The sequence below is a fragment of the Ambystoma mexicanum genome, chromosome 10 (genome assembly GCF_040938575.1).
Source record: "Ambystoma mexicanum isolate Mex_15411 chromosome 10, UKY_AmexF1_1, whole genome shotgun sequence".
Taxonomy (NCBI): Eukaryota; Metazoa; Chordata; class Amphibia; order Caudata; family Ambystomatidae; genus Ambystoma; species Ambystoma mexicanum.
This window is the reverse complement of record NC_090932.1, coordinates 1,569,200,944-1,569,223,937: the sequence shown is the minus strand read 5'-3', so window position 1 is coordinate 1,569,223,937 and position 22,994 is coordinate 1,569,200,944. Positions and strand designations below refer to the sequence as shown.

Here is a 22,994-nt window from a genome sequence, read left to right as displayed (position 1 = left end):
AAGGCCCAGGACGCACCCAAGGTGGTGAAGGCCCCTACCCAGCAGGTAAAGGGCTCTATCGAGGCGATCGCGGCGACTCTGGCCAAGCCGGCAGAGACCCCGCCAGCGGAGACTGCCTCCAGGACTAGAGTTTCCCTGCCGCCAAGGAAGGAATCCTCTTTTCAGCCCATCGTCATGGCCCCCGTGATGGAAAAAGAGGGGGGGGAACGGTAGCCTCCTCGAGCTCGGAGTCAACCTGGGAGGGGGAACTGACCGAGGTCGTGAGGAATCTCAAAATCCAGTTCGAGAAGGTTCGATCCCGCAAGGAAGATCCTCGGCAGATAACCGAGGAAGACGACGATGGCGAGGAAGGCAGCCTTCCCTTCCGGCGCAGCCGGAACCTAGGCCTCAGGATGGCTCGGCGGCCATTTTGCTTGCGATCCAGTCCTTCTGCTCTGAGATAAGGACGAGATTACCACGGCCCAGGCCGGAGGACCCGCAACCTGGCCCGTCGGGAAGTCCTCAGAACAAACGACGGAGGACCCAACCCTCTCCTCCGCTCGCCCCCGTAAGGCCTGCAGTTCCCTCTTCATCCTCCCACGAGTCGGGAGATGATGGTGCGGTGGGGTCGACGACGGGTTCTGAGGGCGACGGAACGGGTCTCCCGTCGCACGGGCCTCTCCACCCGACGAGATTGGCTTATTCCACGCCATGATCGCCAGGGCGTCCGAATTGTTCCAGCTCTGCTCGGAGGAGCAGAAAAAGGAAGGTTTCCTCTATCAGCGCCGGGAGGCCAAGAGGAAGACTGTCATCCTGGTGCCTCCAATCGATGACATCTGGGAGGAGGGCCTGTCGGTACTCAAGAACCCCTCCACGGCACCAGCCAAACGGGACCGGTACGAGAAGAAGTACCGGGTCCCCGAGACAGCCCCCCTGTGCCTCAGGGCCCAGCCAACGCCAGACTCGGTCGTCTCGGCGGCGGCGAAGAAGAAAGCGGCGGGGTCAGGAGCCTCAACGTCGAATTCCCCTCCGGACGGCGAGGGAAAGAAGTTGGACACCATGGGGCGACGGGTCATTTCGTCGGCGGCGACGACGATCAAAGCGGCCAACGCCCTGGCGATCGTGGCCCGTTACGACAGGGAGCTCTGGTTTAAGCTGGCCCCCATATTGGACTTCCTACCGGACGACAAGAGGTCCGAGGCCCTGGAAATACTTCAAGAAGGCGAGGTGGCGTCGGACCACGCCATAACGGTGGCAACCGATATTGCCGATACCGGGTTCCGCCAGCTGGGCAACGGAGTTTGCCTACGACGACCGGGTTGGCTCCGGGCGACCGACTTGCGTCAGGAGGTCCAGACCAGGGTGTTGGACATGCCGTTCGACGGCAGCAACTTGTTCGGGAAGGTGGCGGACGAATCCCTCCAAGCCATAAAGACGGACACGGAGACGGCCCGCGCCCTAGGAGCCCTTCAGCAACGACGGCCCTTTCGGAGCTCCGGAGGCAGACAGGGGGCCTCCAAGGGATCCAGCGGTGGCTCGCCGTCCTACCGCCAGGCGGCACGCTCCTCGTCTCAGGAGGCCTACAGGGGTCGCGGCAAGCAGGGAGCACCTCGCCGCCGTCGGCAAGGTGGCCAGGGCGGCAAGGCCACCACCTCCAAGCAGGACTGAACCGGCCGTGGCCTTGGGCCCCCACCGAAGCACCCCGGTGGGAGGCCGGCTGACGGAGTTCGTCGGCGTGTGGAAGTCCATCTCCACCGACCGTTGGGTGCTGGATACCCTGGCAAGAGGACACTCTATCGAATTCCTGAAGAAGTGCCCTCAGGTTCCACCTGTGGCCAGGAAGGAAAATCATGCCCCGCAACTGGTGTTGGAAGTACAGGCGATACTCGGGAAAGGCGCCATCAAGCTCGTCCCGAAGAGGCTCCGGGGCTCCGGGGTGTACTCAAGGTACTTCCTCGTCAGGAAGAAGACGGGCGGCTGGCGCCCCATCCTGGACCTTCGTCGTTTGAACAAATACATCAGGTCACAAAAGTTCAGGATGGTCACCCTCCAGCACGTGCTGGGACAGCTGGAGGAAGGCGACTGTCTATCGTCGCTGGACCTGGAGGATGCATACTTCCACGTTCCCATCCTCCGAAGTCACCGAAAGTTCCTCAGGTTCGTCATCCAGGGACGCCACTACCAATTCAGAGCACTGCCGTTCGGATTGAAGTCAGCCCCCAGGGTTTTACCAAGTGCCTAGCACCTGTGGCGGCGCGGCTGTGCCTGCAGGGGATTCACGTCTACCCCTACCTGGACGACTGGCTCATCCGCTCAAGGACGAGGGAACTCGCCGTCGAACACACTGCGAGGACCGTCCAGCTACTCACAGACCTGGGATTCGCCATAAATTACCCAAAGTCCCACCTGGTGCCGTCGCAGGTGGCCCTGTTTCTGGGAGCGAAGCTCGATACAGTGAGGCGCCTGGCGGCACCGTCGGAAGAGCGGACGAAGACCATTCTGGGCAAAGTGCAGCGCCTGCTAGCCACGGACGTGGCCAGGGTGAGGTCCATCAAGTCCCTCCTGGGGATGATGTCCTCTTGCATCTACCTGGTGCGCCTCTGCAGACTACGGATACGCCCTCTTCAAGAATTTCTCGACGCCCGTTGGATGCAGGAGACGGGCACCTTCGAAGACAGCGTCCCCCTCAAAGAGGTGTTCCGGCGGGCGATTCAGTGGTGGGGCGTTCGAGCGCACCTCACGGCGGGCAAGGACTTTCAGACGCCGGCGTACCAGGAGACGGTGACGACGGGCGCTTCCCTGGAAGGTTGGGGCGCCCACACCGGAGATCTCCACGCAAGAGGCCTCTGGCTCCCGGAGGAGAAGCTCCTGCACATCAACATCCTGGAACTCCGAGCCGTGTTCTGGACTCTCAAATCGTTCCTCCAGTCGCTCAAGGGCAAGGTGGTGCGGATCTTCACGGACAACACCACGACAATGTTTTACATACGGAAGCAGGGAGGCACCAGATCCCCAGCCCTGTCCAAGGAGGCACAGGATCTGTGGCACTGGGCGGTCGCCCAGGGGATGTTCCTGGTTCCCTTCCACCTGGCAGGAGAAAGAAACACCATCGCTGACTCGCTCAGCAGAGAGCTGCGCGCGTGTCACAAGCGGGAGCTGCGCCAGGATCAGGTGGATCAACTCTTCCGACGATGGGGAAAACCCCAAATCGACCTGTTCGCAACAGCGACGAACTCGAAGTGCCAGAGGTTCGCCAGCAGGTTTCCCCAGCCGAGAAGCATGGGCGATGCGTTCTCGTTCCCCTGGGACGGCCTATACCTGTATGCGTTCCCTCCGTTGCCGCTTCGACTCATCAACCAGCTCAAGAGGTCCCGGTGCAGGATGATCCTCGTCGCACCGGCGTGGCCGAGGCAGATCTGGTTCCCGGACCTTCTGGACTTGTCAACGTCCATCAAGCTGTCGGCGGACACGGATCTTCTCTCCAGAGAAGGAGGCGCCAACTTCCACCACGACCCGGCGTCACTGAACCTGCAGTCGTGGCTCCTGCAGCGCTAGAGTTTGGAGGGTACGATATACCGGCCGACTGCAGAGAGGTTCTTGCAAAGGCCAGGGCGTCCACGACTCTCAAATGCTACGGTCACAAGTGGAAGAGGTTCTCTATCTGGTGCCGAGCACAGAAGATCAACCCCCTACGGATTACGGCCCCTCAAGTGCTGCCGTACCTGCTATCGCTGGCAAAGGCTGGGCTAGCCCATGCCTCCATTAAGATTCATCTGGCGGCGATCTCCAGATATACCAGAACCATAGGACGGACGTCCCTGTGGTCCCACCGACTGGTAAAAGAGTTTATGAAAGGACTGTTCCGGTCGTTCCCGCCGGTGAAGGCCCCGGCGTGGGAACTTAACGTGGTGCTGACCAGGCTCATGGGGCCCCCATTCGAGCCGATGCACTCCGCACCGATGAAGTTTGTGTCGTGGAAGACTGCATTCCTGGTGGCCATTACCTCCGCACGACGAGTGGGAGAGATCCAGGCCCTATCCTGCAAAGCACCGTACTTGACTTTCCATGCCTCGAGGGTGGTGCTTAGGACGCACCCCTCCTTTATGCCCAAGGTGCCGTCGGACTTCCATCTTAACGAGCCCTTGGTGTTACCTGTTTTCTTCCCGTCTCCTTTGTCGCCGGCCGAGAGGACTTTGCACTCGCTGGATGTGGCTAGAGCGCTGAAGTTCTACGTGGACCGCACGAAGAGTTTTCGGAGGACATCACAGCTGTTTGTGAACTTTGGACCTGTGAATCAAGGGAAGGCTCTCTCGAAGTCTTCTATTTCCAGATGGCTCTCCGGCTGCATCATGCACTGCCACCAGTTGGCTAACCGACCGCTACCAGGCCGTCCGAGAGCCCATTCAACCAGAGCGATCGCTGCTACTACAGCGTTCCTATCTGGTGTGCCCCTGCTGGACATCTGCCAGGCTGCTATGTGGAGGTCGACGCACACCTTCACGAGATTCTACTGCGTCGATCGGGATTCCAGGGAGGAGTCCAGGGTCGGCCAAGCAGTGCTGCGCAACCTGTTCGCTTAAGGTGAGCCTGGTGAGGAGGTAGGAGATGCTTAATGTTGAGTTGTTGTATTGCTTAATGTTGAGCCTTTTGCCACCTCCCGTGGTTGTGCATGTGTTTACTGCTATGTATTCTTATATTCATGAGCATGTGAATCCATGCCAGACCCCATGCTGGAGAAGGAACAAGTTACTTACCTGTAACTGTTGTTCTCCAGCATGGGTCTGGCATGGATTCACATGCGAACCCTCCCGCCTACCCCTCTGCGGCTCTTCACTTGGTCATACTGCCACTTCACGTGCTACCAAATCTGAAGATGGCTGCCAGAGGCGGGGCTTAGGGAGATGGCAGTCATTGGCTGTGGTCAGTATGACGCAGAGATCAGTGATTGGTTACCACTACGAAAGACAGATCAGAAACGAAACTGATACTGATTTTTCTTTACCGAGGATTCCCAGCCTGAAAGGGGAATTCATGAGCATGTGAATCCATGCCAGACCCATGCTGGAGAACAACAGTTACAGGTAAGTAACTTGTTCCTTAGTTGGGGTGTATGATGCAATTCTGACATCAATGTAGCTTTGGCGACGAAGGTAATACCGCCTTCCCTGGTGGAGTCTCTATCAGCCCTAAGGACTGTATAGTTGTGAGGCGTGGCAATAAGGAGGGTGGGGCCTGCTGCAGCATGTAGCTAGGTCTCTAATTGCTGGAAGTCCAGTTTATTTTTCTCTGTTTAAGTCAGCGATGTTTGCTGCGTGGACCACCAGGGATCTGGCATTGATCAGTGCCCCATGGATAGCTGTGGGAGTATATTAAGGGTGGGGAGGTGAGAAGTGGCAGGTATTGGTCTCGTACTCTTAAAAGCTTTGTGGTGTTTAGGTGGAGATTTTTGAGGGCATTGTGGCTGGTTTTTGTGGACAGGTGGCCAGGAAGTATTTTATGATTTACCTAATCTAGCGCCCAGTCTAGCGTTTCTCAGCCTGGTAGGGCATGGGTGATTAGGGATATGTGAAATGGGGGCAGAATGAGATTTAGGCGTGGTATTGTGTCTACTCTGGGTGCAGACTTGGTGTGTGCCACATGGTAGGTAGTGGATGTTGGAGGTATTAGCTGCTGCAGGTTGTAAAGGCTCACTGATGGGTATGGCCTTGACCATGGGCTTGAGTGTGGGTAGGAATGAGGTGGGTTTAATCTGGGTAGGGAGAAGAAGTGGTGGGAGAAAAGAAGTGGGCTTGATACTGCTTTCCATGTTGGGATGTGTAGGCATGTTAAAAGGCTTGTGGCCTTGTGGGTGAACGAGCTGGTATTAGAAGGATTGGGTTGACTGGTGATGGCACTTGTAATGGTAATCAGGATATGGAGGCTGATCGACAGTGTGGCAGTGATTTATTTGGTAGGAACATACATAGTTACTAACACCCAAGTAATGGCATACAATATACAAAACATAGATTACATGCACAATTACCTAGTCTGGTGTATTTAGAAACAGGTATTTCTGACAGAGGTAGTTGTAAGGCCGGGCACTCTCACAAGTACTATGGTGCATGTAGGTTATGGGAGCAGTATCACAATTTCAGCTGAAAACGGTATATGGATCAATAGCAGCGTGTCCGCTAGTTGGCTACAGAGTGTTGGTTCAATTAAAGCAGGTATAAGACCAGATTCTGGTGTCAAGGTCCTCCTAAAGGCAGGGGCCTACCAGATAAGAATGCAAGTCATCACAGTATTTGTAAAACATTGGTAAGGTGCAGAGAGTCAGTCAGACATTCAAGATGCATTGGTACATTGAATTAGATGCATGCAGATTATAATGCATTACAATTGTGTTAGCTATAGAAATAGAAATCCGTTAATTCCAATTTGTGCATTACAATTGTATTAACTGAGGAAATAGGAATTAGTTCAGAGGTAAATCATAAACGGATGGGCGGATGGGCCCGGGGATAGACATAGTTAACCTCTCAACCCGGAGGATGTAAATGGGCAAACAGGATAGCACACATTTGAAGATCTGTGGCGGAAGGTAGGCTAGTTGAGCACCCATTCGACCAGAGCGACCTAGGGAGTACGTTTGAGGGTAGACTTGTGAACGATAGGTTTAACACACTTTCACATTAGTAGAGCAGGTTGGAGGGGTTCAGGAAGCCGGCGCCAGGTCATACTGAGGTTAATCAGTGAAGCGTAACTTTAACACAGATTCATCAGTGTGCAGGACATGCAGGGTCACCTTAATCATGTCTCTTTTGCGTGTCGTAGTACGGAATCTGGCACACGGGTAGGGTCTATTGGTTAGCAGACGAGAGCGGAGGATAGCCACGCGTATCTATAAGATTGGAATGCTAAGGTACAGTAATGTTAGCGTCAATATGTCATACAGTGGCAAACAGGGCCTTTATCTAGGTATTTGTCGTTGGCCGGTGCTTCTGCCTGCCGGCGGTTCTCACTGGCTGAAGTAGGTCCTAGTTGCTAAGCAACAGGACATCCACAGCCTCGATTTGGTGCTGCCTCGCGCCCGACATTTTGAAAACCGGCAGGATAATGGAAATGACGAACGTATCAACATTGCAGCTGAAACGAAGCTGTAAGCAGCTGATGGAAGCTGGCTGACTTCAGTCGGAAGGCTGGGGCTTTCAAAACAATTATTGCTTCACAGTCCAAACAGCACAGGTGTCTGGAAGGCGGGTAGCATGGAAGGGCTGCAGAATGCAGCGATCTCGCGGCTTGACGCAGGATGCTCCTGAAGGTGGCTCCTGCAATGGTGTGGTGGGGGCTCCTGCCCTCTCCACCTGGGAACGAAGGTGCTTCTTGAACCATCTCTCGGTGCTGAAGCCTATGTAGGCAGTGTAATCCATAAATCTCAATATCATCTGAGACTGCTTAGATTAGTGAAGCCATATATGTCTCTGGCGAACTGCACTGCACTACACTAGTTGGAGATGTTCTAATGCCTAGACTCGACTATTGTAGTGCACTATTGGCTCAAGCAAGTAAAGGTTGCATCAAAAACTTTCAGACTCCCCTAAATTATACAGTGCGGATCATTAAAGGCACAGCAAGATAGGATCCTGTTTCTGCACATAGGAGGGAGTTGCATTGACTTCCAGTTGAGGCCAGAATATGCTTTAAGACGAGTACTAGCGTGCACAGATGTTTATATGGACAAGCACCAGAATATCTGAAAGAGCGTCTGATACCCAAAAAATGTATCCAAGTTACCCGATCTAAGGACTCAATGTTACTGAAACAGCCTAGATGTAAACTAGTTGGAGGTAATGGATGCTTTTACAAGGTACAAGCAGGGCTGACCTGGAACAATCCTCTCGCTGAGATGGGCATGGAAGAAAATATGATCTTCTTTAGGAAACGTCTTAAATTGTAAACTGGTTGTGTTGTCTGTGTCATATATGTTGTGCCCTGATGTCTGCGGGTTAAGGCGCATTATAAACGAATAAACATAATGTAATTGCCGACCTTCACTATAAAAGCAGTGGACCAAAGTTTTCCATTATTTTTATTGATCGAGAAGTACAGTGTTCAGGCGTATAACTCTATATGCAGTTTTTGTAGACCGGAGGACTGCTTTTGACGCAGTCTCGAGAGAAAAATTGTGGCAGGTCTTTTAAAAAAAAAAAAAAAAAGCCCCAGCACATCGGATTGCTGTGATTCTGGAGCTGTATAGTAGCTTCAAGGTGGTACTAAGATATGGTATGGCTGGCGAGAACATTACTCCCTTTCCTGTCCATAAGGGTATGAGGCAGGGCTGCATCCTTGCACCTTTACTGTTTTGCATCTATATGGAAGAACTTACAGCAGCGCTGCTAGAGGACATTGTGGACTTCCCAAAGATGGGTCAGGATAGATTTCCCCCTCTCTTCTATGCAGACAACGCAGTCCTGTTATCCACCACGCCACATGTGCTGAAAACCTGCCTGGGAATGTTTAGGAAAAATGTGCTGACCTTGATCGAAGCTTTATTTAATTTTTCCATTTATTTCAACGCACAAAGCAATCTAGGCTCTAGTTGCAGAAAGTGCATGGTAAATTGGTGAAGTGCAAGAATAAACATATGGTTAGACCTAGAATGGTGAGTGTACACAGACTGGAAAAGCCTCACCTCCTGTCACAGGGGGCTACATCAGGCAGCATATGAGACAAATGGGTGCGATTACACAGAACTGGCAAAGTTACACCTCATGCAGTGATGGGCAATAACAATCAGGCTGACACACAGTAAGTACTCTGCATGTAAGTGAATAATAAGCAGTGAGCATAGATGGAAGGTCTCTCACCCACATGAAGGGCACTCTAAGAAAAAACGAAAATTGCTGCACAGATGAGAAACACCTAAATTGAACTTTTTGTAAAAGGCAATCTAAGGCATGCTTAACATGATGGTGATGTTATTGGTGAACAGGAAGTTATCAATGGGGATGCGGGGGTGGCATGCAGCAGTAAAAACAGGGTTTGATTCTAGGAAAGACCGATGGAGCGTTGTGCCCCATGGCAATTTACCAAGGCAAGTGGATGTTCTTATGGATCCATTAGTGTTGAAAGTCCGGAAAAAAGTTTATAAAGCGATGTGTTCTGACACGCTCCGACAGGCTTCGATAGGGCCCTTTGAAGTGGGCCTTCGAGCCGGGGGCCAGCTTCATTGCCTGCCGGCTTCTGATTGGGCCCAAGGAAGAGCAGGTCAATCTGGAGCATTGTATATCTGGCTCTATGGCATCCCTCAGAGGCACGAGAGAGCTGAGGAAGAGGGCGGCCGTTTTCGAATGTTGAAACGAGCCTTATGCAATTAAGCCGACAATTGATGCAGTGTGGGCGGAGGACGGCATCTGTTGGCATCCAGCTCCCCACCTGTGCAGGATGGTGGTGAAGGGCACATCTCAACAGCACAATCCCTTCATGGGATCCGATACTGGGATTGCATCCTTTGCTCTTCGGAGCGACTGTCTCTGCTGAGAGGGAGAGGGAGCAGGGAGAAGGTAGCGACCAGTGCGCTCATCCACTGTAGAGGAAAACCTTGTTGGCAAAACCAAAGTTCTGGTGCTCAAACCAAAATTCACCAAGCATTGTAGATTAAACATTGAGGTGGAACGCCACCTTTTAGAACAGCTCAAATTGTATATTTTGGGCATCCGCTTCAATGAAAATGGGAAATGGACCTCTCAGCTAGACGAGGCACTCTCCACGCTGGGGAAATACGGTGGAGCAACATTATCTTTTTTTTTTTAATGGACATGGGAGAGGGGCAGTTCACCCGGCAATAGAGTTGTATGGCAAACAGGCTATCCTTGCTAACCTGTATGGCTCACAGCTATGGGGTAATTCAAGCACACGTAGTCTTGCCAGTCTGGAAAATAAACCTATGAAACAACTGTTACAGCTCCCTAGATTGACGCCTAATGCCCTTATACTTTTGGAACTCGATGTATGTCGAATCGCCGACTTGGCTTTGCTCTCTTCAACATTGTACTGTGTGAGGCTCTGAAGTTCCAAAGATCTTGAGAAGTATTTAGATGCCTTGAAACATCATCTTGGCCCTGAGGGTGGTAAAACCATTCCTGCTGTGGCCTATGTGGAAAAAGAGCTCGTATGAACTTAAAGAGGCCAGACTGTGGGAAGAGCTACAAAACCTAGATAAGGCAGCCTACAGAAGAATCAAGAAGGCAGCCATTGTTCTGTCAAAGAAAGATGATTGAGCATGCAAGCAGACTCCAATGTAGCTCACGGTATCTTTGCTCTGGACTTGAATTTGGTCTAGAAAGCTATCTCGATTATCTGTCTACCCTCACACGCAAGATCGCTTTTTGTAAGACTGCGGTTTGGGATCCTGCCGATTGCCACCCTAACAAAACGCTGGGCTGGGGGGTGGCTCAAAGTTTTGCCCTTTATGTGATGTGGGAGACGAGACAGAGACCCACTTCATGTTGTTGTGTGCGGCCTCAAAACCACTGAGGGTAAGAGTTCTACGCCCTCTACTTTGGGAAGCTGGTGTTAGTTCAACCATTGAGGTAGTGGAACTATGTAAACGGACCATAAATCCATACATTGTAAACTGTGTTATCCAATACAGCCATAGAGCCTGGCATTTAAGACAAACGGATGGACCTAGCAACAGGAAAAGTGACTCGTTTGAACAGGATATGGCTGTTATCTCTGTGATAATTTGGTTAAAAAATGTCACCACCTGCTATCTTATAGATTCAGTGGGGCTCTGACTATAATCTCCCCACTGGACACTAAAAAGAGACTTGATTTACTCTCCATTCTTTTTATGGGACTCGTTGTACTTTCACTATTTGTATTTCTTTTTTTATTGTAATGAAGTTTGACTGATTGGATTTTAACCTTTTTATTCATGTAGGTTTTTCTGTGACTTTTATGGTATTCTTGGCGAAGAAAGTTCTTTGATTAATGTATTTGATAATAAATATGTACTGCCCCATAGACCTTGTGTTTTAGCCACATAAACTTGAATTGAATAGAGTAGAATATTGGTTATAAAATGTGTGATGGATGCTAAAATCTTCTCCCTTTTGCCTCATTCCCCATCTCGTCCATCTTAGTTTACCTGTTTTCTAAATTTCAAATTTCAGATCACTTTCCACACTGAATTTTATTTGCACAATTGATCAATTTGTTATAGATTTACATGTATACGAGATGCAATTAGTCGTTTTTGAGAAACTGTTTTATTTAGCCTTGAGAAAGCCCAGTGGGCAAAACACATGCAGGTTTTATTTTCTGATGCTATTTTTTTGGAATCTATTTGATCACTGCGCCGCCCATAACTGTGCAGATGAAAATGTCTACCCCAGTTGCGATGCAGTGATCAGATAGATCACTGTGCCCGCATCACCCACCCCGCATTTCCCATTCCCGACCCCCTCCTCCCCCCCAACCCCACTTACCTTTACGGCGGCACACTGGTGTGTGCCGCCTACACCCTGCTATCCCTGCAGCGTCAGTTCCTCCCACTAACGTGGGTTAGAGCTGATTCTGCAGGGTGCTTTTCCTTTTTCTTTCTTGTCCCCCGCATCCCGCACTCTGCTTGGGCACAGTAAATGTCACCTCATTTTGTGCGTCCCAAAAGTTGCAGTGACTGTGGGGACGCACAAATGAAGGCGACATTTTGGTACGTTTCCCTTTTTGTATTCTGGCAATAATATGGTGCACTTGTTTCTTGGCTGAATTTATGGTGCAGGTTACATTCTAAAACATATAAATTGTTAATCATATTTAATAATGAACTGTGCGCACCTGTGCCTAGAGCATTCTTTCTCCCGATTGCTAATGTCTATAAACCGGTATTGAATGATGACTGCTCAAAGGTTTTGACTGTTTCTGCATCACTTCATTATTTTAAGCCATTGAAGTTACAGAGCAAGCTGAAAAGAAAACAAACGTCTGTCCTGTAAATACACAACCACAGTCCACTCACAAAAACATCTTCTTGACAACCTAGGATAGAGTTCGGCAGCAAGCTGCCCAGCAGCAGGCAGCCCAGCAGCAGCAGGCTGTCCAACAGCAGCAAGCAGCCCAGCAGCAGCAGGCAGCTCAGCAGCAGGCAGCCCAGCAACAAGCGGTGCAGCAGCAGGCGGTCCAGCAGCAGCAGGCACACCAACGGGAACAACAACACCAGCAGCAGCAACATCAACAGCAGCAGGCTGCAGCAGCAGCAGTTCATGCGGCTCAGGCCCAGGCCCAAGCACAGGCCCAGGCCCAAGCTCGGGCAGCAGAGATGGCAACTGCTGCGGGACAGGTAAGTGCCAGAAAATGCTGCAAGAAGGCAATGTTATGCAGGCCATTGACAAGTTGCATGCTAGAATATGCATGGCATTTGACTTCTGGTTGGTTTTGTAATCTAAAATAGGTCTTTCCTATATTTGTTGTGTAGGATTTATGTTTGTTTTTTGAGTTTGACTATTTTAGCTCCTGCTTCTACCTTAAGAGAGCATGACTTGCTTGAAACCAACAGCTACCAAGAGATAGTTTTGGCTCCTTAGGCTAACGGATGCCTTTCATACATACATATGTGACATTAAATTTGAGTGTTTGAGAATTATATGATAATGGCATTTATAACCCGCCTATACGCAAGTGTTTCAAGGCGTGACGAGGCAAGGGAGGGGAAACAGGAGGACAGACAACGATCCTACTAGGCCAAGTGACATTGAGATCACGCAAGTGCAGGGGAGGGGGGAAGAGGAAAAGTACAAGGGGAGAGGGCAGTGCAGAACATAAGATAACAGTGAAATAAAGACCATAAAAAGCCGTGTTGCCAGCTGGCGGTGGGTCCAAGGGTAAGTGCAGACATCAGGGGTCAAGTACTAGTAGGGGCTGTAGGGATACAGAAATAGTCCTTGAGTGCAAGGGTTGCCAGGGGGGCATTGCAGGTGTGCAACTGGTGGGGATGTGACCTGGGCCCGAGACCAGAGGGTAGCCAGGTAACCAGTGCAGTTTCAGATTCAGCCAGGGGCTTAGGAGAGGAGGAGAAAAGCAGAAGCAAAGAGGAAGGTCTTGAGGTGCTTCCGGAACCAGAGATGGTTCTCCTCAAGTTTCAGAGAGACTGGGAGGCTGTTCAAAAGGGAGGCCCCAGCAGAAGAAAGAGATCTACCACCAACTGGCTGCTTGGAGAAGCGACTGGCCCTGAGGGAGTTGGAGGCAGATGAGCGAAGAGCTCGAGAAGGAAGATCTTCAGGAAGAGAGAGTTGAAGGTATTGAGGTCCCAGGCCCCAGAAGGCCTTGTGGTCAATGCAGAGGGTTTTGAACTTAATCCTCGCCGCCACTGGGAGCTAGTGCAGAGATTTCAGTCCTGGAGAGATACAATCCCTGGGCTTGAGGCCAAGGACAAGTCTCACAGTTCTGTTTTGGATGAGTTGCAGAGGGCGGAGAGTAGAGGCAGGCAGATTTAGAAAGAGGCTGTTGCAGTAGGCCAACCTAGAGAGACCCAGAGCTCTGGTGGAGACAGTGAGCTTCTGGGGGAAGGAGAGGAAAGGAAGAATGCCTCTGAGGAGGTGCAGCTGGTAGTGTGACTTTTTAGAGACGTCTGAGATGTGCAGAGAGAAGGCAAGTGTGGAGTCGAAGATAACCCTGAGGTTTTTAGCTTCACAGGTGGGAGCAGGAAGAGGGCCAAGAGAAAGAGAGGCGGGCCAGAGAGTGACAAGAAAGGAGGGAGCAGGTGTGCCGATTAGGAGATTCTTTCTTACTGGCATTAAGGCAGAGGTCATTGGTGGCACACCACTCCTGGATGGTGGACAGAGATGAGAAAAGGAGAAGAAGTGGCAGAAGGGAACCTGAAAATGAGTTCAGGGTCATCCGCATAGCACTGAAAGTTGGGGCAGAGGGCGACAATGCAGTGGGCAAGAAGTGCCAGGTATTGGTTGAACTGCCAGGGAGAGAGGTTAGACCCCTGGGGAACACTACAGGCAGAGATGGAGATAGAGGCGAGGAAGGACCCAAGTTGGACCTAGGAGGGTCAATCGGAGAGGAAGGTCAGCTAAGCCAGGGCCTGACCGGTGATACCAAGGTTTTCACAAGACGGTTGAGCACTTTGGCATGGTTGACCATGTCAAAGGTCATGCAAAAAAATGCAAAAATAAAATTAGCATACATTTAGCATTGAAATATCATTTATTGTTTAGTTAGTTTAAAAACGTTTCACAATGTATACATAATCATATAAAACCTTAAGAATCATTTCAATTTTAAGAACACTTAAGACAAACACTTAGTTCAGCCGCAAACCCAACAGAAAATAGCAATTAGTTCACAATAAAGACCAAACGATTTTCTCAAGAATGCCTTCATATTATCTCATTGAAGACAATCTATCAAAATGATCTAACCACATAGAACAATGTTAATTGCTCTTCTTATTTTGTCTGCCTTCTTACATAACAATATTTATATTTCAACTTCATCCACTTCCAATTAGCAAAGTTTTAAACTCTTTTCTATGAACTTCGATAGACAGTATATTGCAATATGTGTGGAACTAGAATCAGTATTTAAAAGGTTCCCAGAATCAGATCTATTTGAGTAATAATGATGTACAAGCTTTCCCAATATGCACATATAAAAATGACTCATTTTGGCACATTCTGTGAAAACATTGTCTCGCTGTTTGTGGCTTGCTGACCTGTTTACATGCTCGACAAAATTTGTCCTGAACACACATTTGCAGCTGTACCCCTTGCGTTGCTCTTACCGGTAGCTCATTAGTTCTTAACTGCAGAATCAGCTTGTGAACTACAGGGTCCCTACAATGGAGCAAATATAACCGAGTTGTTTTATATTGATGTACAACGGTACATACGTGCAAAAGGTTCTTTAATTTAGAAAGGTGAAGATAGTTATTACACCAATCCCCCCTTCTTCTGAAGGCTCCTTTCAACACTACATATCTTTTACCCAAGGTGAAATCGGGTGTCCAATTCATCTTCTTGTAAATTTCAAAGTTAAGTTGTTCAAAGTGTTTTCCTCTTACAACTTTCTCAGTACTACATTGTGCACTCCTCTTTGTCAGTAATGTACACCTCGGAGAAACTCTGGATTTAGTATACAATTGCCTCGTTTTAGCAGCACAGTACCTCTCAGTGAAATAAGCCCCAAACTCTAAACGCAGGTATTCCGTAGTGGTGGACGATGAAAATCCTAAATTTTGTCACCAAAAGAAGCCCTCTAGTTTGTTCATCCATGTGTAATCCTTTTTGGCTATGGCTTCTATTCAATAAAGTATTGTTGGCCAAAAAGACTGTTTATATAGTATCAGTATCCCCTCCATGGAATAACCTGCGTATTATCTGGCAAACCTGCACACCTGTTATGTAAACTGACGTGCTTCCAAACTTTTCATTTCTATAATTCTGTTCTAGTCAGCATTTTTGCTAATTACGAGGCCTCAATACAGGTAATTCTCTGTATAATCTAAGGTTCCTATCGCTGTGCTCATTGTGACCTTGTGTACCTTTCTCCCGGTTATCGACATAACACAGGTTTTATCTAGATTTATAGTCAAATCATTTCCCACAGCGTTATCACTTCGCTCATTTATCATTATCCTCATTCCCGTAAAGGTCTGATCCTAAAGAACAATGCTGTCTGTTTATATCATTGCAGCTATTTGTGTTTTACCTATTTTTGGGGGTGTTTGGGAGATTTATCATGTGTATGCTTCATCCCCTCTCCTAGCGAGACCCCAGCATGTTTTGCTGGACATCTGGATCTTTTTCATTAAATCCTGAATGAATAGAGCCTTTTTTCTACTCATTCATTCTTATGGGCTCTGTCTTTTGGAACTCTGTTCTGTGTTTTACCTTTACTATGGAGTCTACTTTCCTCCATATCTCTTTTAAGGCATCTGTGTTTAACTTTTGCAGCCCACAGCTCCTTATGGGCGGTGTTGCTCTGAACCCTTTGGGTTCTCCTTTGAGATTTTTTACTGTTCTTAAGGATAGAGAAATACTTTGTATCTCCTCTAAAACTTTATACTCTGAGAGATTGACACACACCACCGTATGTGGAGTGCCAAGGGTATATTATCCCCTTTCTCTTTGCTCGTGTGACTTTTTAGTCACATAGACAACCTTCTAGTACGGCTGGTGGCAGTGTTCTACCAACTGTTATTTTTTTTACTGCAGAATGTGTTCACAGTCTCAGTTATGCACAATAGGGATACCTAAGTTGTAACGTGGCTCCTTTCTTGTTTTGCCATTTCTAGCGTGGTTGTTCTTTGTTAGCCCTTCTAACGTTCTGGGAGGGGGAAGTCTGTGTGTGTTTGGCTTTGGGTGACTCAGTCTAGGCTCTAGTGTGTCTGGGCAGTCCGAAAGATGGGGAGGAGCTTTTTATTCCCCTGCTTTTTGTCTGCCGGAGTGCTGAATGGAACCAGCTCCTACTGGGGGTCTGGCTGTCCCGATTGAACAGTCACCCGCCCCTTTCTCTAAACTGCTGAGAGATTGCAGAGCAGTGTGTGCTGTAACTGAATTAAAGGTGAGGTTCTTGAGGTGAAAGGCAAGTCAACCACTGGAAATGGAAGTAACCGAAGAAGACAACCAGAGACGCCTGCAGACACTTGCAACACCGTGATGCGACCACTGGTGTCCTGACTGTTTTGTGTGCAATGGAGGAAACGCAAAAAGGACTCCTTCCCTTTGACTGATGGGACCAGTCCTGAGACAAACTACAATCAGAGCCATCTCCCGGGGTCCTGTGACTTTTCAGAGCTGCAGAACCCAAATACCAGGAGACCTCCGACCCAATTGCAGTGCAGCGTCTCTGCTGAGCTCCAGGTGAGCCCCCATTGACGCAATCAGACTCTTCCAACTCCCCTCACCAGAGTGCAGGACTCCAGGAACCAAAGAAGATTGACCGGGCGAATCGTGTCCTTTGTTGGTGCTGGAGAAAAGGTGCCAAAACTGTAGACTGACCGGAGAAGGTGAAGAAATCCGTGGCAGAGGTAATTCCTGGAGACTGCTGCTGAGAGATCCCGTCCATTGTCCTGCCTTTCGTCACCAAACCAAGGAATCCAGAGGTCGGGGTCCAGCACTGCCACCTCGAGGAGAATCCAGCCACAAACATTTATTGTAACGTATGATACTCTGGCGAGAAAAGATATTGTTCACCTTAATCCGAGAAGTCGCTCCAGGGCATTGGAGTGCACGTAGAGGTGTCCAAGGTACCCCTCCCCCCCTTCCGACCCAATTTGCTGCTTGTGTCCCTTTAGCAAGTCCTTTAACAGGGTGTCTGTTGTGTTAATCATCCTGCATATTTAAAACTAGAGGCTAGAACGTATCCACAGGAACCTTTTGGTGTTTTGCTGCTTCACAAGACATTGAGCCTTTCCAAACTGCCTTTTTAGCTAAGGCTGCGAATTGCACTTTAAACGACTTGCTGTGTGAAGAATCTGCCCCTAGAACCTTCGACTCTGCTAGTAATTGACTAACCAACTATTTTCCTTCCTAAAAGACTATCTTATGTGGCTTTTCTAACTAAAGGCAATGACTGTATTTCTTCTGTCGTACACAAGTGTATGTGGTAGTACCGATAATACGGTAGAACTGTTGGTGTCAAACTGTAACAATTGCAACCTGCAAGCAACTACAAACTAAGCAGTGGCCTTTGAAAAGTTTCTTGAAGTATTTCTATGCGTTTTGTTCAATGTACTGAGTATTTAAAAGCATATCTTGTGTAAATATAATACATTTATATTTTAATATAGATATATGTGTAAGTGTTTCTTTGAATTGCATTACTAACTGGATTCAGTGTACTTACCTACAGCTCACTTCTTCCTCTTATGATAAGCCTGACTGCTCTGCCACTCTACCAAGGCTCAATGAGTAGTACAGACTGATACTAAGGGTTGGGATCTAAAAATCATTGTGATAGTTTTATAAAGTATTGACTCACAGTGGACTTTAGGCAAACTCTCCCAACACTGGTGTTACAGCTGATATTTGTGTAGGTTGGATTACATTGACTCCTGGTTGCTTTGTATTCAAAGAATCCAACCTCAAGGGTAGTTAGTATACTGTAAAGTACTAAACAATGTCCACTATGGAAAACAGAGGCAGAAGCTCTTATTCCTCTTACTGTTGAAAAACTGAAGTAATTGTGTAAGGAAAAATGTCTTTGTACTAAAGGAAGGAAAGCTGAGCTAATCCAAAGTTTGTTGGATTGCCATGTAGCTGTGCGACAGTTCTTTATTCCTGCAGGCGCTGACAATAACCCGACAGACCCCCTAGGTTTGTTCCCCCTGCAATATTTTAGTTTTAAAATTGCAGAGAAAGCTACCCCGAGGTGAAAGCGGAAGTGGATAAAATAACAAACTCAGGTTTTGCTTGCCGCCCACTGAAGTCTGGCTCTGGATTGGCGACCCAATCTGACCTGTGGACAAAGCATATATATTGTACATTACCACATCGATTACTTCCTAACTTTCCAAGTATAACGTAACTTATATTTTCTCTCATAGCAGAAAGCCTATGCTTTTCTGCTAAAAGGCTGTTGTAAAAAAAAAGAAAAACTCCTTCCCTGAGTTTCTCTTCACCAAATTCAGACTTGTCAAAGGTTCCCACACATTAAATGAGTTCTGTAAATCACTTAGGCTCTTGGCTCGTCTGAGATTGACTCTTGCTGAATAACTTCCAAACAGTCTATATTTGATCCCTCAGAAAGAAACTTTGAATTGTCTCTTTCCTCATAGCTTACTTTCGTCTTATTACTCAGGAACTTGAGCTTTTAACCAACAAAACGTATTTAATCATATTGGGAATCGTGCTTCCCATAAATTATATTATCTGCCCCAAGTTTTAACTCTGTGTTAACAATACAGATTGAGTTGCCTCAGAATTGTTGTTTCATTAAAAAAATAGTTCTGTCCCTCGGGAAAGCTTATCTGCTCTCACTAACCAGTCAGCTCAGCTTCAAGTTGCCTCACAAACCGCGCTCTCAAAACGCTGTGAAAAAGGAAAGCAGACCCTCAGTTGTCCATTTCACAAACGCATAAACTGAGTGAGTTTTCTCAAATTATTATTTTTTTTTAATTATTGACTGTAAAGCCCTACACGCCTGCAGGCCTCAGTGCATAGACAACATAACACAATAAATAAACAACCTATACAAGCAACAAGAAAACACCAGCGGAAGCTCTGATAAAAAGAACGCATACAGGAATCTGGGGTCACACTAGGAGTCTTAAATTTGAAGGTCCCATTGGCAAAGATGTACACATACCTAAGAACCCTGCAAGGTTACTGGTTCCACACCCCACCACAACGCAATCCCTGTTCTTGAGGGTGCACCAGTTATCCATTTTTGTTCTGACATGAAGTTTTTACGCAGAACTTCTGATTATACCTGGGCCAGTTCTTAGGCGAACCTGTACCAGAACTTTATTACATAAGGCTTCCCTTGGTTCCCTCTCACAGGATGCATCAACATTAGTGATAATAAAGTTCCTGTGATCAATGACCAGGTCTCTTGTTGGGCCATCCTTGGGGGTAGACATATGGGATTTTCTTAAGCGTATACTGCGTAGATTAGCTGATTTGGGAACACTATCCACAGACCCAGACGAGCCAGCCAAACACGACTTAGCTTTCCTCACGAGAGCAGGAGGAACAGTGTAACAGACACAGGCGATGTTCCTGAACACTTCAAGCAAGTAGACCGATCCGGTGTATCTTGTCACTGATTCTCCAAATTCTCAGGAGACAGATCAATTTGACAGAAGCAGTCCACTTTCTTAGTGACGACATGTGCTACTGCAAAAGTATGGGGGTCAGAAAGGGAGGATTTCTCAGCTTTAGACAAATGATGGCTCTTGACAGGTTGTTGTAAATGTTCCAACCAGGCCGTGAAGTCATTAAAGTTAGTGCAGTTGATAAGTTCAGAAATCATTTTGTCCCAAAAAGATTTCCATAACTCGAGAGGGATTTTGTTCAGGAGGCGAATAAACCGTTGAGATAAAGTCCAAATTAAAAGTGGAGCTGACTTTGTCCGAAGAAAGAATTCCAGTAGCAGGGAGCGTCGGGGAGGCACAACCACTCTCTGCATGTTTAACAGGAGACAAAGCTCTGGACACAGAAACCATGGTCCTGTCCGGAGCGCTACGCAGATCAAAGGGCAGCACTGAGAGAGAATCAACAATAGATGCTGTGGTATGCACAGTTATGCTCACGGACTTTAGTAGGGTCAGCAGACCCATCCGATAACTTGGCATGAAGTCTCTGCCTCCTGCGTAACCTAGAGGCGAGTACTTCAGAAATACGGTTATTTGTGGGGGCTGGATACATTTCTGCCTCCTTTTGAAATCACGGCGCCTTGTTTAGACCTTGTCAAGACAGTGTAAAAAAGGGGGGGGGGGAAAGCAGAAGTCACAAGTCGTGATGGACGCACAACACGTGTATCCCTGGTTAAGTATAACGCAGAAACCTGAAGACAGGCTTACCCCCTTTAGTCGCCACCTGAAGGTCTGGACGTCGGCTTTACCCCATGCGGCAAAAAGCGGCAGCCCCCGCTTGGATGCCTGCTCGCCCAGGTGGAAAGAGCAGCAGAACACTGCAGACGCTGCAACAGCCGCAGGAGTGCTGGTGACCAGCCCGGCAATCAGGAAGCTTAGAGGAAAGGCCCTACTAATGGATCTAACGGAACGTCAAGCCTCACTACAACATTGCAGCCGCCTCCTTCATTCACTTTGTCACCTGATGATTAGAGAGAGAGTGAATCACCCCGTTTTACTTCAAACCCTGTTCAAATCCGGCAAAGTGCGCTCGCGCGATGACTCCAAATGCCGGGTCTTTTACTCCTAGGTCGTTCAAGTACATCGCTTCCAAAAAAGGCCTGCTGTCACCGAAAAAAGGAGATCAGTACTAGCGCTACTGTTTGGGATTAGTATGCATGCAATGTGTTCTATTTTATTGTTTACAAAATGGTGTCGATCAGCAGTTAACTTTTGAACGCACACAATTTCACATTCAACCTCTGAGAGCCTCACGGTGTGAGTAAAGCTTCAGGAAAACCTTGTTAACAACAGAAGAAGTTAAACACTGGAATGATACATGTAGTCTCTTGTAAAAATGAACAGTTCAACGTTAACATTAACAGCACTTAGCTTTGCTTGGTAGCTGCAGTCTGTCTTCACTTGAACTCGGTCTCCAGTTGCAGCTAAACACTGTACCTCTTCTCTAGACCTTTCTTATCATCCTTGCTTGGCTTTTCAAAATGTATTGTTTTCTCAGGAGCTTGATGAACTGTGACCATTTAAACTGGGTATCTGAATGAAAGGCAGTGTAGAACCTCGAGGTTCCAAACGACCCCGGTGCAGTTGGAGAACCACTGAGCTCTAAAAATGGCAGTCACCATCTTGGAACAGGGATCACTACAGTCTCCTGAAGTATGGTAGTTAAGGAAGACTGGAATTTGATTTAATAGATTTACATAAGAACATTTCCTTTTAAGATTGACCATGTCTAGTGCTTTTTTACACCTGCCCTGAGATGCCTAGGGCGATTTCTGACTCTGAGGCTAATAGGGAACCTGACAGAGTAGGCCTGTAACCCCTACTCTCAGAATTGTTCTGGATAATAATGATGGACAAAGTTTAACTCTTAGCCCTCATCTTCCAGAAAGTGAGGTCGATGATGATGTGGATGTTGATGATTGTTGGTCCACCTCCTAACCTCACCCATACCTATGTCTAACATGTCAGAACTAATCCATAGAGTTGGAGAAAATGAAAATGCAGCTTCAGTACAGAAGGATGGAGGGTACAGTCTGAAATTAGACAAAAAGAAATGAAGGAACTGCAACTCGGGGGAAAAAGAGATGCAGCATGATCTTGACATGAAAAAGTTGTCCCTTGATTCCACTTCTGTTTCAGAGTCCTCTGCTTGATACCTCCAGGAAGCCTCCTCTCCCCAAATATTTGGTGATTGTGTTTGATGTTAAAACTGATCTTGATTAGCTGAGTACATTTCGGTTTACATGTAAAGTGCAAGGTATATGTGAAAGTTATTTTGTTCCATGGGTAATTTCTAGGCTACCCCAGAATGGTTGTGGTGCTGTGATTGAGTTGAATGAAGCTGATAGACGGGATTATCAGTTGTTGAAAACTGCTCTCATAGCTAGGTTTGTGAAAACCCCTTCCCAATACCCAAAAAGGTTTAGGAACCACAAGAGACATGGTAATTTGTGGGACACTTGGGTGTGCGAAAGCCTGAAAAACTTAGATGGGTGGATGAAGGGCTAGAAGTTGACCACATATGAAGGTTTGAGATGTCTCTTCATAATTATAAGTATTTGTAATGCCTGTTCCCCAGAGCTGAGACAGCACCTTGCTGACTCTAAGGAACTGGACCCCAAGAAGCTAGCAGTAGCTGTTGACTTGTGGGTTGCCAACAGGGCTACTCAAAGGATTCTGGGGCTGCTCACAAGAAAGAGGATGGGAAGACGCATAAATCCCCCACCAAAAAAGAGCCACAAACAAAAACAAGAGTAAATATCCCCCTAAACAACCTTATAGGGCTAGTGAAGCCTCGGAGCCCAATCCAGAGAGGTTACTAGAACCCTCCCCGCTGCCCCCCCCATTCAAGAAGGCATTTGGGACATGTGCGGTTTGAGAGTCTGGTGACCATGTGAAGAGATCCCAGATGTAAGGGTCAATCTTCAGGGATCCCATCCGTCAGCTTAGCATTCACACATGATGTGTATATACCAATGACGGGTACTAACTTTCACACTGAAAGAACCCAGTGGTGTTCAAGCTAGAGTTTCTTTAGTGTCTCTGGGATTGTGGGAGCAGAACATTTAGGTATATAATTCCATTCCTGATAATACTAAAGAGTATTATAAAGACAGTGTACTTGTTAATGGTCAGGACAACCCTCCCATTAGAGACACTGGGGACAGTATAACCCAAACATATGGGCTGGTAGAGAGGTTTAAAAGGA

General features: G+C 47.8%; 1 protein-coding gene across 2 annotated transcripts in view; it reads left to right on the top strand.

Annotated features, from left to right (window-relative positions):
- Positions 1–22,994, top strand: part of MED15 (mediator complex subunit 15) — a 672,261-nt gene that overhangs the window by 419,102 nt on the left and 230,165 nt on the right. For both annotated transcript variants that reach the window (XM_069619881.1, XM_069619882.1), the window contains exon 8: positions 12,008–12,304. In XM_069619881.1, the coding sequence (XP_069475982.1) occupies positions 12,008–12,304 (297 nt within the window). The remainder of the gene's footprint in view (positions 1–12,007; positions 12,305–22,994) is intronic.